We start from the raw sequence: 15,177 nt of genomic DNA, 5'->3' as shown, positions 1-15,177 counted from the left end.
TGAAACTAAATCAGAGCTTTCAGATTCTTCACATTTAGAACAGAATTCAAATGTTGTTTTGATGCTCTTTGATGAGAGCATCAAAACAACATTTTTATAACTTTATTTTTGGGTGAACTGTCCCTTTAAAGTATGTTTAAATATTTCTGTCATGAAGACAAGTTGTTATTACAGACACTGTTTAAATGTTTATATTTCAGTAATGAATTGTAGTAGAGATATAAATATCATTAAAAATTTGGCATAAAAACTGCCTCGTGTGCAATTCAAATGTTTAGACGTTCATAGACATTGTAGACTTACTCGAGTCGTGATTATTAAATTAATTTAATTAATTAATTCATTATTAGATAAACTTTATTTTTGCTTGTCAGCTAAATGAAAACATAATTTGGGCAAATCACTATTAAAGGAAGTTGAGACACAGCATATGAATCTGGCGTGAGAGGCATGACAGCTTTTACATTTACTTCTTATTCGAAATGTATGTGGCAGGTTACGAAACGGACGGTCAGCCAGACTGTCACTGACACACATTTATAGAGAAACCAGAGCACACACTAACCCTACTTAGCTCAGCATTTCTTTACACAAGCGTGGCTTTCAAAGAACTGTCAAAATGAGACGCTTCAGCTCTGGAAACTACTTTAGGTTAAATGATGACACAAATCATCTGAGATCATATGAGATGCGGAAATATGAGATATGGAAAGTGCAGTATTGTATTAACCAAGAAGAAAAAAATGGAAACAGCCATAATGGAAAGATAAACACTCAGGACTCTGGAGGACTGGTAACTGTGAACAATCCATTCACTATAGAACATAAAACAGATATTCGCTTTATTTTGAATAGTTGTAGACATTGGAGTCCATTGATTTTTTAATTTCATATTTGATAAGTGCTAAACTGGAGCTTAGCGTAATATGTTTGGTGATTTACTCTTAAAATAAAAGGTTTACGAGCTTTTAAAATAGGAGTGACATGCTTGTAAATTTTAAGAGTTGCTGCTGAATTTTCATTTTAAGAGCACCTTTTAGCTTTAAGATTTTGGTGAATATGGTCCAAGGACAACTTCTAAAAGCAGGCGACATGCAGTTCACTAGATAAATAAGCCTAGACATCAAATCTTGATATTGAGCTAGGAAGCTGTTTTCTTGGTGATGAGAAAAGTGGACAAATGTCCTGCACCCTTCCCCCACATCCTGGCCACTGTATACCAGGTGCAGGACACTCTTAACTAATCCTTATCCTTAAAGGAAAATACTTTGAATTACCAGCGCACTGGCAATCAGTAGCGAAAATAGGCCTGTACTGGGTTACACTGGGTTACACAAATATAGAAGGAAAACAGCCAGAGGGAGAAATAAAGAGGAAGGAGCTGTGTAGTCAGTCTAGTTTCAACAAATATTCAAGGATTGCTTTGCCTTCACCGGTTACTAATAGGTTACCATGTGTACAGTCTCTAATACCATGACTTGGCACTCAGTACTTTCCAAGTTGTTGTCTCTGAAGCAAAATAAAGAGCTTTGGTGGAAGAGTTGTACCACAAATTTGGCTCTGCTTCGGATCAAATGCAAGCGATCCCAAATTCGGTCTTAACCACACTTTTGTCCCTACATGGCACCCGGCTCCAGCTGATGTCGACTGCCTGGAGCTCTTCCCAGTTGTGGAACATCACATTCTCATTTTCTGTAACTCATTTCTTCTCTGGTTTTAAGTGTCCATTAAGCCAAGGAATCTAAAAATATTCAGGCTCACATTTCAACGAACATCTCTTCTCCATGCACTTTAAAAACATCTACACAAAAAAATGCTGTACTGTATATCATCCTGCCCTGAAATAGTCTGTTTCAGGACAAAAACTCACAATGCTATAAAAATGCAGACTGAAAACTCCAACCCAGTGTCCTGGTTTCTTATTTAAACCCAAGTTTTTTCAAAATGCTAAATGACTCAACAGTAAAACATGGAGTGGGTTTGGGACTCCTGCTCTGTAGCTACTGATCTCAAGCATGTTTTTGTAGATTAATAAACTCATTCCACCGAGGGAACAAAAATCGCAAAGTTAACAGACTAAAAGCCACTCGGGTTGTTCAAAACCATGATGAAGTAAACACAGGCTTTTTTTTGCGAAACATATGGTAATCCTCAGAGGAACTCAGAAAACAGGGTAATAACAAAAACCACACAGGACAAATTCTTACCCATAGTCATCAAAAGAATACATATCGGGAAGTTGAGGCTCCGTAGACACCAAGGAGAAAGAAAATTCCTCACAGTCGGATGAAACAAAAAGAAAACCGGGAATAGAAGGGGGGATCAGAGAGAAATAATACTGTGCCTAGTTCATCCCTCATCCTCTCAGCTAGGTAAAACACAGAGCACACTCATTCCTGAGATACAAGAACAGGGAGTGTGTGAGAGAGAAAAGAGGGTGAAGGAGGGTAGGAGAAGAAAACCAGAGAATGAGAGCGAGAGAGAGAGCAAGCGAAGCATGTGACAGATATGGACCAGTCACCTTGTCCTGCTCACATCCATTCTTATCCACTCAAAGGATTGGAAGGCGTTCTGTGCTTTAAAGGAGTCTCTCTTCACAACACTTGATCCTTAAGATGCACACATATGCTCATTCATACAGCTTTCCAGAACAAACAAGAAGGCTGCTGGTATTCACTGCAAGAAAACAGATTCGTCTTGTTTAGGTTAAATCACTCAGTTTAGTGATTATGTGTGTGTGAGAGCGTTTTTGGGACATATCAGGGAAACAGATTGTATTGAAAATCTGAAATAGCACAGTTTCCTGGGAGGGCTAGGTTTAGGTGTAGGGTTGGTGTAGGGCGATAAAATATACAGTTTGTACAGTATAAAAACCATTACACCTATGGAATGTCCCCACTTTTCACAAAAACAAACCTGAGTGTGTGTGTGTGTGTGTGTCTAAACAATTGTGTGACTATAACAATTGTTATATGAACACCCAAATTGAAAACATTTCATGTGGTCCAAAGTGGGTTTAGTACATACACCATGGTAAAGTTAAAATTATTTTTATTTAAATAATTTTATTTATTAAAGATTCATTAAAATGATTAAAAAGAATAACACTGTGAGTTTATAAAGTACAACAACTGACTCTTTAAGCAAATAACTTAGTAGTATTGCATACTAATATACGCATATTAAAATAGTACATCGCATACAAAAAATACAAATAGATATTATGGCCAGCAATTAAGAATTTGTTCCCACTTCCCACAACTACATTCATTTGTAGCCATGTTTTATTAATTAGTTACCAAATTTTGTTTGGATTGTGGTCATGTTCACTCTTAAAAATAAAAGTGTTTAAAATGTTCTTCACAGCAAACCATTAAGTCAAAGATTCTTTAAAGAACCATCTTTTTCTTACCTTTTATAATCTGAAGATGTTAAAGGTTCTCTATGGAACCATTTAGACAAAAAGGTTCTTCTATGGCATTGTGAAGCACTTTTATTTTTTAGAGTGTTTGATTAATTTGTTCCCTTGTATTAGGCAATTCATGGCCACTTTGTAGTATTTTTGTTTTGTATTGTTCTGTCTGCAATGGTTGCATCGTAACAAAACCTGAACAAGGAGCAAGTGATCATTTTAACTTCTCGTCTAGAGGCTGTGCTTGTACTCTAAAAACCTCTAGGATTTACATACTCTAAAAACAGGATTTATTTTTGCAGATACCATATATTTCATAATTTGAAAACGACACTTTTAAGAATTACATGTACATTACTGTGGCTCGATAAACTGTTGTGCCACACTGTAGTAAAAATGTGTTTGTGCTAACAGATGAGGCTCTCGGTTCATTGAAAACAAGTCGATCATGACAGCTGGATTTGATACATCTTTGGGGTCTCAGATAAATTACGCAAGAGGAATCGCTACAAGAAAATACATTTGCTTTAGCTCGGCAAGTCAAAAAAATGACAAAATATCATAACAGATTGAGATTACAGAGAACAAAAAAAATGTTGTCACAAATTGAGATTACAGAGAAGAAACTAAGCATAACTGACACCTAGCAAGTCTGACAGAAGTGTTTCAACCTAAGGAGACAACTGTCATGTGTAACATTCAGATGTCTACACAAAAGCAGGATTTTACATATGTACTGTTGACACACAACACAAAATGTAAACCAACACAATCTCTCAGTGGCTGTACGATTCACCTAATCAACTGATCTCATACCTATTATATAAACCGCTCATTTCATACAATCACTGCTTCCTGGGAGTGAATGCTTTAACCTTATACCATATTATAGCACTACTAAGAATAGCCTACATTGTGAAGTAAAAACTTCTGCTCAGAGAGTCAAGGGTTGAATAAATCATTCCATTGAATCAGTTCCTCAGTTTCTTCTTGGCAAGAATGCAACCCGGGCCAGTACATTTTAAGACTTCCTTCTAGTCCAGACAGAAAAAAGAGAATAAAGGAAAGCGAAAGTGGACACATGCAGAAGACTTCAGAGAGCCTGGAATAAATGCACAAACTTATGTGCATGCTGATGTTGATATACTCTCACACACTTGTGGATCTCAAAATATTGAATAGCCTGTATGTACACAATTTAGTAATTCAAAATGTCTTAATAAGGGAATAAATTACATATTTAAACAATTCTCAATTTAAAAATAACGTAATAATAATAATAAGGCGGTCAAAAATCAACACAATGCATTTTATTAATAACTAAAATTATGAATGTAAATCTTGTAATATATACACATATATATATATATATATATATATATATATATATATATATATATATATATATATAGGCTATATTTATATATATGTATGTATAACTCAATATGTATATATAATTTTTTTTTTTTTTTTCATTTCTTTCACTTTGAAAATTACAGTTGCGAGGTGATAAATGTCGTGCTCAACGTAACTGTGATTTGCATTTGCAATGCAGAAAATGTATTTTTTCCCAAACCACAACGAAGCATGAAACAATGATCGGATTCGTCATTACCAGGTTGACTCTGAACACACCCAGTGAATATTCACTGTACGGGTGGAGACGAGCTTGCATTCACTTTATTATTGAAATAAGATATTGTATGTGGCCACGTTCATTCCCGCGGACAGTTTAGTTAAACTTGTCATGGCCATCGGCAATGCTCTGCATCTCGGCACGGAATGAGCGTTAATACACACTCAAACACCGTCTCCATCCGCTGGCGTCAGCAGAACAGAAAACAGGTGAAGAATCTGCTCACTCATAAAAGACCTCAGCTCGAGCTTTCAGTGGCTGTGTGCCAAATCCTATGAGCTGACTACTCAGAAAGCATTCTGGGGATCCATTTCTAGGCGTTTTCTAAGGATCGTTAGTGAATGAATCAATGATTCAAATGAATCTTTCACGTTTATGAATGATTCTTAATATCCATACATAACTGATTCATATTTTCAAGTGGCACTAACCGGATCAACTAGCATTCGAGTGTGGACACAGTAAATTAGTATTTAATTGTTTGGACTTTCTGAAGGATTAGGAACATTTCTTAGTTAAATTAGTCACTTTGAATCTAAACTTGACAGCTGGTATAAGAACTGAATGAACTAAGATATGTCGTCTGTATAATCGGCTGACAGATAGATCTGTTTTATTATTATTTGTCGGGAAAAAAATGTATGGTGCTTAAGCCACATTCAGACTAAACAGCTAACACATCACATCTATAACGATAATGGCACAGAGGAACAATATGGTTAGAATCACTTTAGTTTAAAGACCATGAAAATTAAGCGCAAGACAACGTAACTCCAGCTCATTAAAAAAAACAGTTAGGCCTATCGTTAACGGTTAGTTGTCACTTTATGTGAACACTATTTTTAGAGACTTATTGGCAGACTTGTAGCCTACAAATGATAAAATGCGAACAAGACTTATTTTAATCTCAAACATGCCTTTTTTTACTTAAGTAAATGATTTCATGAGTCGCATTACACATTGAAAGGCCGTTTGCTTGTCGCCACCTACTGACGTAACGGTGAACCTTCCAAAAGAGTCACTGAACGAATGAGTGAACGAATCTTTTTCATGAACTGATTAAAAAAGATTCGAATCACTTAAAAAAGAATCAAAATCCCCACCTTACAGGACGCCAAAATAGCGGTCTCTGTAGGGAGCTCACAAGGTTTGACACACATCCAAAGGCAGTAATTAACAGTGTCAAGTGCTATATAATACATAAATGTATATAACAAATAGATATATGTATACACACCGATGCATTTTCATGTATAAATGAATATTTACATGCGGTGTCAACACATCGGGCTGCTTACCTCATTTTCTGATGATATCCCCACGAATATATGAATGCAATAAATAATTCAAAAAGGTGAAAAAAGAAACTTAGCAAAGCCACAGAGGCGAGCCGCTGTATGTAAAGCTATCAGCGCATAAATATGTATTTTAATTATTATAAATACAACACGTGTAGGCTACTATTCCATAAAACAATGGTCAGCTTGAACGTTTATGCTCATCCAGCGATGCACAGCCAGACCTTGGATCAAAAGCAATGCAGATGTCTCGAAAGATCTACAGCATATCGCTCTCTGTCACCACAGCGGAACAAAACATATCCCATGTTTAGCTCATGGTCGCGCCTACAACATCGATCTGAAATGCGGTCTGCAAACATGCACTGGAGTTGCCATTTTCCTCCACCGTGTAATTATGACAATGAGAAAGGAGCTTATGGGGATAGTGTAAAAACAAACGCGCAGAACAGCGACTGCTGGTGGCCACAATGTCGCATTGCAACTTCCTCTGAGCCCTGCCTCATTGGGTTAGTTATTCCTCCTCTTCCTGTTATTCATGCTCATTTGGTTCTGTTATATAAACGGGCATTAACAAATTACTTTAGTTTAATGATAAATTATGTTGATGACTAGTGTACGGCATCACAGTGTAGAGTGTAAAGGGTTATGTGTTTTCAATATGACTTCCAGACACTCTTGTTCCATTTGGGTGGTTGTTCCTGATTTATTTATTTATTTATTTTTGCTGTTTGGAGGACACATCATTGCAAAACATTTTTTAAAGGTGAAATAACTGATTTTCCAATTTTATTATACATTCATATAACATAATATTGTCATGTGGTTGTATGCATTATGCTTTCAAAATATCACTCCAACCTTGATCCAACAAACCTATTTGGTCAAAAACAAAGCTTTCTCATATTTCACAGAACTAACATGTTTCCTTTATTTTTATGGCTATGCCATATATCCGACAGTGAATATGGAAAAATAGGTTAGACAGTTACAAACAAGCTTGTGCATGCTTAGTTTTATTATTAATACTACAGTCATTTGAGTGTAACTGTTCAATCATGTTTCTCAAGCGGAGGTTATGAAAATGGAGCTTAACTCTAATGTAAATGTGCACTACATGAGGGCGTTTAGTTAAGCTAGTTGATGCACAAAACAGATTTGATGTCAGACTGAGGATTAGACTAAATCAGTGATTGATGGCTGTGGTGATTTAGCAAATGAAAGTCAGTGAAGGCCATGATCATTTTGCAGTACAGTCACTATGTTTCGCAAACTCATGCTATTTTTCGCCCTTGAGAGGATTTTGATGGCTGGTTGAATATTTTTGTACTTCTATTACAGTTTAAATCCATGAAACACCGTAAGTATTTGACTACACAGAGGATATAAAAAGTTCAGCGGTGGGAAGGTGGCTGCAATACCGCACCGTACCATACGGTGGCAGCAAAAGTTAATAAACGAACATTATGGCGGCAAATTTTAGTACAAAATGATGGGTAACGTGCAATTTATCAAAACACAGTCAATGGAATAGAGTATAATTGATGGTATTTTAAAGACTCTATACAATACCTCAGAAGTTAAGACAGTGTTATGATAAACTGGACTGGACTATTCATCCCCAATTTGCTTTGGCATTACATTTAACTTTGTCCTGTAGATCAGATTCTTTAGTTTGTTTTTCAAAGCTAAAGAGATGGGTTTCCATCACAAAGCATCTCTTTCATAGGGAACACGTGAGACAGTCAAACAGAGAGTCACTTCAAATATTGATGTCCTGAGATCACTTTAAAGGCAAATCAAATCTAGACCCCACTTTACTCTGTAGTCGATGGCCACACTAATGCTTTCCCAAGCCACTTGATCCTAGAAAAATAAGGAAGTCCAGTGTGACAGTGGTCGTTTTACAGCACACGCCACTGCATTACACTCATGTCCTTCCCTCCTGTAGAGATTAAGTGGCTGTCATCATGTAAGAAGTTAACATTGGTGACGTGGCTGCTGTGTCCACCGTAGATGTGACTAGGAGCCTGCAGAGGTGGATCGAGAGAAATAATATCATAAATTAGCATTATTTGGTACTAAAATGATCTCTAACTATCTGATGTTTAAGATTTCTTGCTAGTACTTACTCGGGACTGACAGCAAGGAAATGAGAAGAGGTGAACTTTGCCAAAGTCGTCTCCGGTGACGAGCAGCCTCTTTGCATTTGAACTGCACACAGCATTGATATCAGTACCATCTGAGCCATCCGGCCACAGTCCTGGAGAGGAACACGAACAGAATATACTGTATATCATTTCCCTATGGATTTCTGGCTGTACACTTACATTCATAAAAGACAACACCACAAAACACAAAACTAACGCTCTTATGCAGTTATGGATACATGGGGAAGACTGTGATTTGTTCAGTCTAGCTATATTTATTTAGTATCATTACAAATAAAGCTGGTTTTTACATTTTACACTGCAATCCATGACATAAAACATTAACCTTACCAAAAACATGGAAGCCCAGAGTACAGGTGAAAGTGGCCCATTCAATATCCCGGGTGGTCTCCACACTCACTACTTGCTTACACACAGAAGGAATCCCTGAAAGACAATAATGTGTATCAGTTAATACATTTATAGTATAAACAGACAGATTTAACTCAGTGGTTCTCATACAGGAGGCCGGGTCCACTAGGGAGGCCTCAAGATGACCTGAAATGTTTAAAAATTAGAAGAAAAAAAAAATACCATTAAACTAGGGCCAATAATGTTACTTATTAGAATTCACTCCTCAACAAGTTTTTTACTTTTCTTTGAAGAATCAGGGTTCCCACAGTCTTGGAAAACATGGAAATATGAGGATGCCGGATTTTATAAGTTCAATTTATAGAGCTGGAAAAATATGTAGTTAAGTCTGAAAAGGGCATTTTTATAACACTTTTATATAGTGTTTTATATTTTTAATAACAAATACACATTTTTCTACATTTTAATATTTTATAAGATAGAAATTGAGTAAAAATGATTAGTAAAAATCCTTATTCAGTACATCACAAGTTGAATTAGCCATAATGGCATGATGACAAGCAAATGTTTATTCAAATGCACTGATTGAATTACGAATTAACTGTCAGTGCAACTGTCTATTTCACTCTGCTTTCACAGTAAAGATACTTATAGATACTCACAGTAAAGGATCTCATAGTCCCCTGAGTTGGATACCAAGTACTGGGAATCCACAGACCAATCCAGATGCGTGATGAAACTAGAATGACCCTGTGAGCAATAACAGACAGTGGATCCAAACATTAAAAAACAATGTTAATTTGAGGAGACAGATGTGTGTTTGTGTCTATATGTTCAGAAAAAATAATGTGGCAGCGTTTATGGTTAACTAAAACAATTGAAAATAATTTAGATGAATAAATAAAAAGCTGAAATATAAATAAAAAATATATAAATACTAAAAAAACACGGGTAGAATCAGGTAGTATATTATTTCAAGTCAAATCTTTGCATAAACACACATACTTACTGAGCACTTTCCAACTCTACTGTATTTCTTTCCATTTTCTGCCACAGCATAAATGTAGATGTAGTTGTCATGTGACCCGATCGCGAGGAAATTACCATCTGGAAAGAATAACTGAGGGTTTTCAACTTAATCAATTGCAGAGACTTTAATGAGCGCTAGTTTTTGGCTAACATCCTAATGTTTTCCCAGTAAGCAGAGAAAAGGCTGCTGGGAGAATTAACTCGAACCTGGAGAAAAGCGCATAACCGACAGCTGTTCGTTCCCATCCGTGTGCACCGTGACAAGATCCTTCGATTCGGTATCGAGCACAAGCCACCTGCACAGATTGATAATGAGTGAAAGGACCATATTAAACACACAGGTCTAAACAAACCCGAAACATACTGAACGTTAGACCCTCCATCCAAAGCCATTATCGGGATTCTTAGTGAAGAAAAAGAAATCAAAGACAGCTGAACAATGCCGCTGGGATGATATTGTGTTCCTGTGTTGCATTAGCATAATAATAAGTGTTGGGGTCTTCCATGTAACACTCTATTAGACCCCTTTTTTGAATTGTAATGATGTGTCAGGGACCCCATTGATGAAAAGAAATCACCTCACCTGCCCGTCTGCGTTCCTATAGCAACTGTCGCTCCAGAAGGGTGGAAGCCGGCCGACTGAGTGGCGTCCTGTCCGTGAGGGAAACACACACACACACACACACATGATCAATCAAACATCCTGTCAACACAAATACAGTTACATCTCAGCCCAAGGAGCAGCAGAGCTCATTTCATTACAGAAACTGATGTGTGAGCTGTGAGATGACGTTACAGTAATGTAAGTGAAAGCTCTCACCTCCAGTGTTTTGGTCCAGATGGGCTGATGAGATGCAGAGTCCCACATGCAGACGTGCTTGTCGTGGCCACAGGTGAGGAACTGATGCTTCACAGGATGTACAGTCAGGCCCCATAACTCATCTGTGTGGCCCTGACAATCAAACAGGCAACAGACTTAAATATCAGTGTGGGCGAAATCAGTCTGGTTTGAACTGAAGTTTGAAAGAAAGTTTCGAAATCGAATGCATTCTGTTTTAGAACCTCAAACTGAATTAGCCTTTTAGTCTAAAATGATTCATTTTGTTGCAACAGATAAGGGAATAAACTTTGTTCTACAAAAAACATTTTCAACATCTAGAGAACACTGCTAGGGATGCTCTAATATTAATATTCTGGCCCATACTGATAAGGTAATAATTATTTCATGTTATTTTATATAATACCAACAAAAGTGAATTTAGGCATCCCAACATTATAATGCACAGTATGAAAATGGATGTTCGTTTTGAGATTTGCTAAATACTTAAGTGTTATTTATTATAGAATTTTTGTTATAAAAATATTTCAATAATTTTTACTTTTGAAGATTAATATTAATATTATGTAAGTAATGTAAAAATGTAAAAATAGGGAGAAAGCATCATAATAAATATCAAATATATACCTAATATTGATCAATACTAATCAGTTCTTCTCTAATAATTACTTTGTAAATAATTTAATTAAAATACTTTAAATATAATTAAAAAAAAACACCTTTAATTAAAAAAATGTAACATAGAAACATAAAATAAATAGCAAATTTCATCACTACATTAAAATGTTCAGTATTAAAAATGGACATTCTTTTTATCATAATAAAATGATATCCTAAAGATTTCAGATTTATTTATTAACATATTTAGAAAATTTATTAAATATTATTTATAGTTGTTATATATTATTAAATATGTTATATAAAATATTCATTATATGCTAAATATTATATACTAAAAGTATTTTGTTTTGTTTTAAATTATTATTATTATTCTAGTATAAATCAATTGAATGTTAGAGGATAAGAAAGGTATCATCTAAATGTTCAAATCATGAGAAATGAGCATAATCAATATCCAATATCCAATTTATATACAAAAAACAAACAGTACAGAGAAATTTTGTAATGAAATGAGAAATTAGTTAATAATTATGCTATAATTTAATATGTTTATAATTCCATGTGTTATGTCTATTATATACAGTAACTTCTGGACACACTTGGTCACATAAGCGTATTGTACCTACACTGGTTAACTCACCTGGGTGATGGGTATGAACTCTCCATCCAGGTTGCCTTGCAGGACATAGTTTTTGGTAGTGCCAATAAGAACCGTTTCTCCCCGTCCTTCAGCCACAGTCCGAACAGGACCATATAACTCAGGCACCTGTGAGTAATATACAAAATAGCTGGTAAATTAAGACTGCCTGCTTGATCGGTACTACTATTCAAGCATACAGATGCATACTGCACACTGCAAAATGATACCTTACCTCCACCGTTTGAATCTTTTGATAATTTTCGTCCCAGGAGACGAGTTTACGGTCTTTCCCCCCTGAGACCAGCGTCCCATTTCTCAACATGCAAAGTGCAAAGACGCTTGCCTCATGTGCTCCCTGAATGGCCAAGCTAATACGATTAGATCCTGTGAATCATAACCAGAAAACATGCATTATATAAACCAACTGTTACAAAAATGGAAACCATCATCATCATCGTCATCAGTATATCAGACAATCACAGGTGTTCACAGGCTACATGAAAAGAGTCTTATTGTTTTGTGTAAAAATGGAGCCAGAGCACAGTTTCTTATTATCACTAATAAAAAATCTTTTGTTGGCAGCAGGATCAACCTTAGAAAACACACAGCTGTTATGATGTACAGCATTCATAATTGTATTTTATAAAGAAGATATTTTATACAGTTCAATCGAGGATGATGTTCAAATGAATCAATAAATAACACCATAACAATAAGCCTTTTATTCTTTTACCTTTGCCCCACACAAGTATATTTCCACTCGAGTCTCCAGTGATGGCGTCGCCATTTTCTGAAAAAGTCACACACAATACAAACTTGGGCTTCTCTTGTTTCTGCAAGAAACATAAATATGACTTTATTTTTAAAGCAGAAAATGCAATAGATGTATCACAGAAAGACAGAGATTACATGATTTTAATACTCCACAGCTACACTACCAGTGAAATGTTTGGGCACATCTAACTGAATTTAAGTTTCTCAGGATCTTGAATTAATAAAAGGCTTAATCTTAAACTCTTATTTTTTTTTTTTTAAGAAATGTATAATTTAGCAGTGATGCATTAAATTGACTAAAAGTTGACAGTGCAGACATTAATATATCATGAAAAATTTCTATAAATGCGGCTTGGTGAGCAGGAGAGACTTCTTTCAAAAACATTACAAATTCTTACCAACTACAAATATCAATGCATACATTTCTTTACAAATGTAACATTCTAGTTATAATTTTTTTTTAGTTAATCCCATTATGCACCAGAAGCTAAATAGTTGTAATTGTATTTTTGATTACTACACAATATAATTCACATACGTCAGTTTGTTATTTTTTAGTTTTGATGACCCCACCATTATTCTTAGAAGTATAAAACTGTAATAATAAAAAACAAGTAGATGTGTCTAAACCTTCAACTGCTAGTGTATATGATGTACATGCACATTTCACTATATCCGAACATGCAATTTAATTAAATAAAATGTGAAAAAAAGATTCACTGAATTTGACAACAAAGGATTATGACAGAATACCTCAAAAAGACCCTGTTTTTTCACAAGAGATCCCTTTTCTAATGACCAGAAGTAAAGGTGTGACTTTCCACAGGTTACTATCATATTAGCATCTGTCGGGTGGAAATCAGCAACAAAGACTGACTCATTGGAGCACTGTGAGGGCAGAGAAAAAGGGAAAGAGTTCATTTCTGCCCACCTCTTGTTGACATTGCTAATGTATCTGTTCAATATCTATCCTGAATAGCACTCACCTTGACTTCAGCAAGTCTTTCCTCCCTCTGCCAGTCCCACACAGACAGAATGTGGTCATTGGAGTCGTCCACAACACACAACCAGCTTCCTCCGTTCTGAATGTTTGAAATTTCAAATTTGATCACTCACAACCTCTTTTGACAGATGTATTTAAAGGGACAGTTCACCCACCATCATTGACTCACCATCAAGTTGTTCCTAACCTGTAAGAGTTTCTTTTTTCTGCTGAACACGAAAGACGATGTTTTGAAGATTGTTGGTAACCAAACAGTTGACTTCCATGGTATTTTTTTCTCTCCATAGTATAGAGGTCAATGCTGTTTGGTTGCCAACATTCTTTAATAAATCTTCTTTTCGGAGTAAACAATGACTACATTTTCATTTTTGGGTGAACTATCCCTTTAAACTGACCAGGCTACAGAAAATACCACCCAGTACTCATAGTAAAGACAGGTTTGCTTGATGATTCTCTAAGCTGTATTTTGAGGTTTCACATGAGAACGTTTGTTTGCTAACATAATACACAGTGACTTGTTCTTACCGACTTTGAGAAGGAAAGGCAAACCAGAGCTCGATCAAAGAAGCCGGCTCCAAGGATGTGCAACGTGTTCAAACTCACAGAGTCCCACACTCGCACGTGAGGAGCCAAAAGCTGACAGACACAGACAGATGCACCGAGCATGTCAAACCAATTCAACCACATTTAACCACATTTGTTATGACAGAGCCATGCGGCACATGCAATAATTAGCAGATTTATTTTGGCTGGATCAAGCCCATTAAAGTAGCAATATGCTATTCATGTTCATGATTGATAGCGGTTTAAAATAACTGATCTTACTTTTCCCTCTGAGGATGTGCCAGCCACTTGTCCTGTTGCTATGGTGATTTTATCAGGATGGACAGCGAGGCTGTAGGAAAAGACAAAAGAGGTGAAAGACGTAGGCAGCTGGGACTGTTGAAGAGCCGATGACACAGCAGTGAGAAGACATGGCACATTTTTGTCTCTGCGAGTTAGTGCCGTCACAACACTATTTATCTTTGACTTCTCTTATGACTTTGAGCATTATGAGTCACAGGACAGACCATAAACACTGGAAACATCTTGGTTAATGGTTTCTCTTTATGTTTTTCTTGCTCAAGGCCTTTGACATACAATGAACAGCATACAACATACAATGAAGAAATCTTATGTAACATTATAAATGTCTTTACTGTAACATTTGATCAATTTAATGCACCCTTCTTGAATAAAAGTGTTAATTTAAAAGACATAACTGTTCATGAAGATTAAATGGTGTTATTAAGCAAAGGTTAAAACGTGAATAGGATATTCAAACAGAAAAACAAATAAACAGGAATCTGAATCTTCAATGTTAAGCATTACGTCACTAATGTATTTACGATTTATGCATAAAGG

At 35.9% G+C, this 15,177-nt stretch overlaps 2 protein-coding genes across 11 annotated transcripts in view; both read right to left on the bottom strand.

Moving 5' to 3' along the window:
• Nucleotides 1–6,763, bottom strand: part of LOC127976752 (ena/VASP-like protein) — a 30,079-nt gene extending 23,316 nt beyond the window's left edge. Inside the window, exon 1 of one of the 5 annotated variants that reach the window (XM_052581388.1) lies at nt 6,347–6,763. In XM_052581388.1, coding sequence (XP_052437348.1) covers nt 6,347–6,351 — 5 coding nt within the window. In that variant the 5' untranslated portion in view covers nt 6,352–6,763. Of the gene's footprint in view, nt 1–2,207; nt 2,450–2,521; nt 2,630–6,346 lie in introns of those variants that run through there. The other 4 variants (XM_052581395.1, XM_052581387.1, XM_052581386.1 and 1 more) reach the window with 4 other exon arrangements.
• A 261-nt stretch (nt 6,764–7,024) lies between these two features.
• LOC127976751 (echinoderm microtubule-associated protein-like 1) overlaps nt 7,025–15,177 on the bottom strand; it is a 50,468-nt gene continuing 42,315 nt past the window's right edge. For all 6 annotated transcript variants that reach the window (XM_052581377.1, XM_052581378.1, XM_052581379.1 and 3 more), the window contains 15 exons: nt 14,599–14,668; nt 14,299–14,409; nt 13,757–13,852; nt 13,524–13,658; nt 12,730–12,829; nt 12,229–12,380; nt 11,997–12,122; nt 10,718–10,849; nt 10,481–10,548; nt 10,105–10,193; nt 9,878–9,975; nt 9,531–9,618; nt 8,848–8,943; nt 8,479–8,609; nt 7,025–8,376 (listed from right to left, as the gene is read on the bottom strand). In XM_052581377.1, coding sequence (XP_052437337.1) covers nt 8,251–8,376; nt 8,479–8,609; nt 8,848–8,943; nt 9,531–9,618; nt 9,878–9,975; nt 10,105–10,193; nt 10,481–10,548; nt 10,718–10,849; nt 11,997–12,122; nt 12,229–12,380; nt 12,730–12,829; nt 13,524–13,658; nt 13,757–13,852; nt 14,299–14,409; nt 14,599–14,668 — 1,618 coding nt within the window. In that variant the 3' untranslated portion in view covers nt 7,025–8,250. The remainder of the gene's footprint in view (nt 8,377–8,478; nt 8,610–8,847; nt 8,944–9,530; nt 9,619–9,877; nt 9,976–10,104; nt 10,194–10,480; nt 10,549–10,717; nt 10,850–11,996; nt 12,123–12,228; nt 12,381–12,729; nt 12,830–13,523; nt 13,659–13,756; nt 13,853–14,298; nt 14,410–14,598; nt 14,669–15,177) is intronic.

The sequence above is a fragment of the Carassius gibelio genome, chromosome B17 (assembly GCF_023724105.1).
Source record: "Carassius gibelio isolate Cgi1373 ecotype wild population from Czech Republic chromosome B17, carGib1.2-hapl.c, whole genome shotgun sequence".
In the NCBI taxonomy this organism is placed as follows: Eukaryota; Metazoa; Chordata; class Actinopteri; order Cypriniformes; family Cyprinidae; genus Carassius; species Carassius gibelio.
Note: the sequence above shows the minus strand (reverse complement) of the source record. Positions and strands in the feature narration are given on the sequence as shown.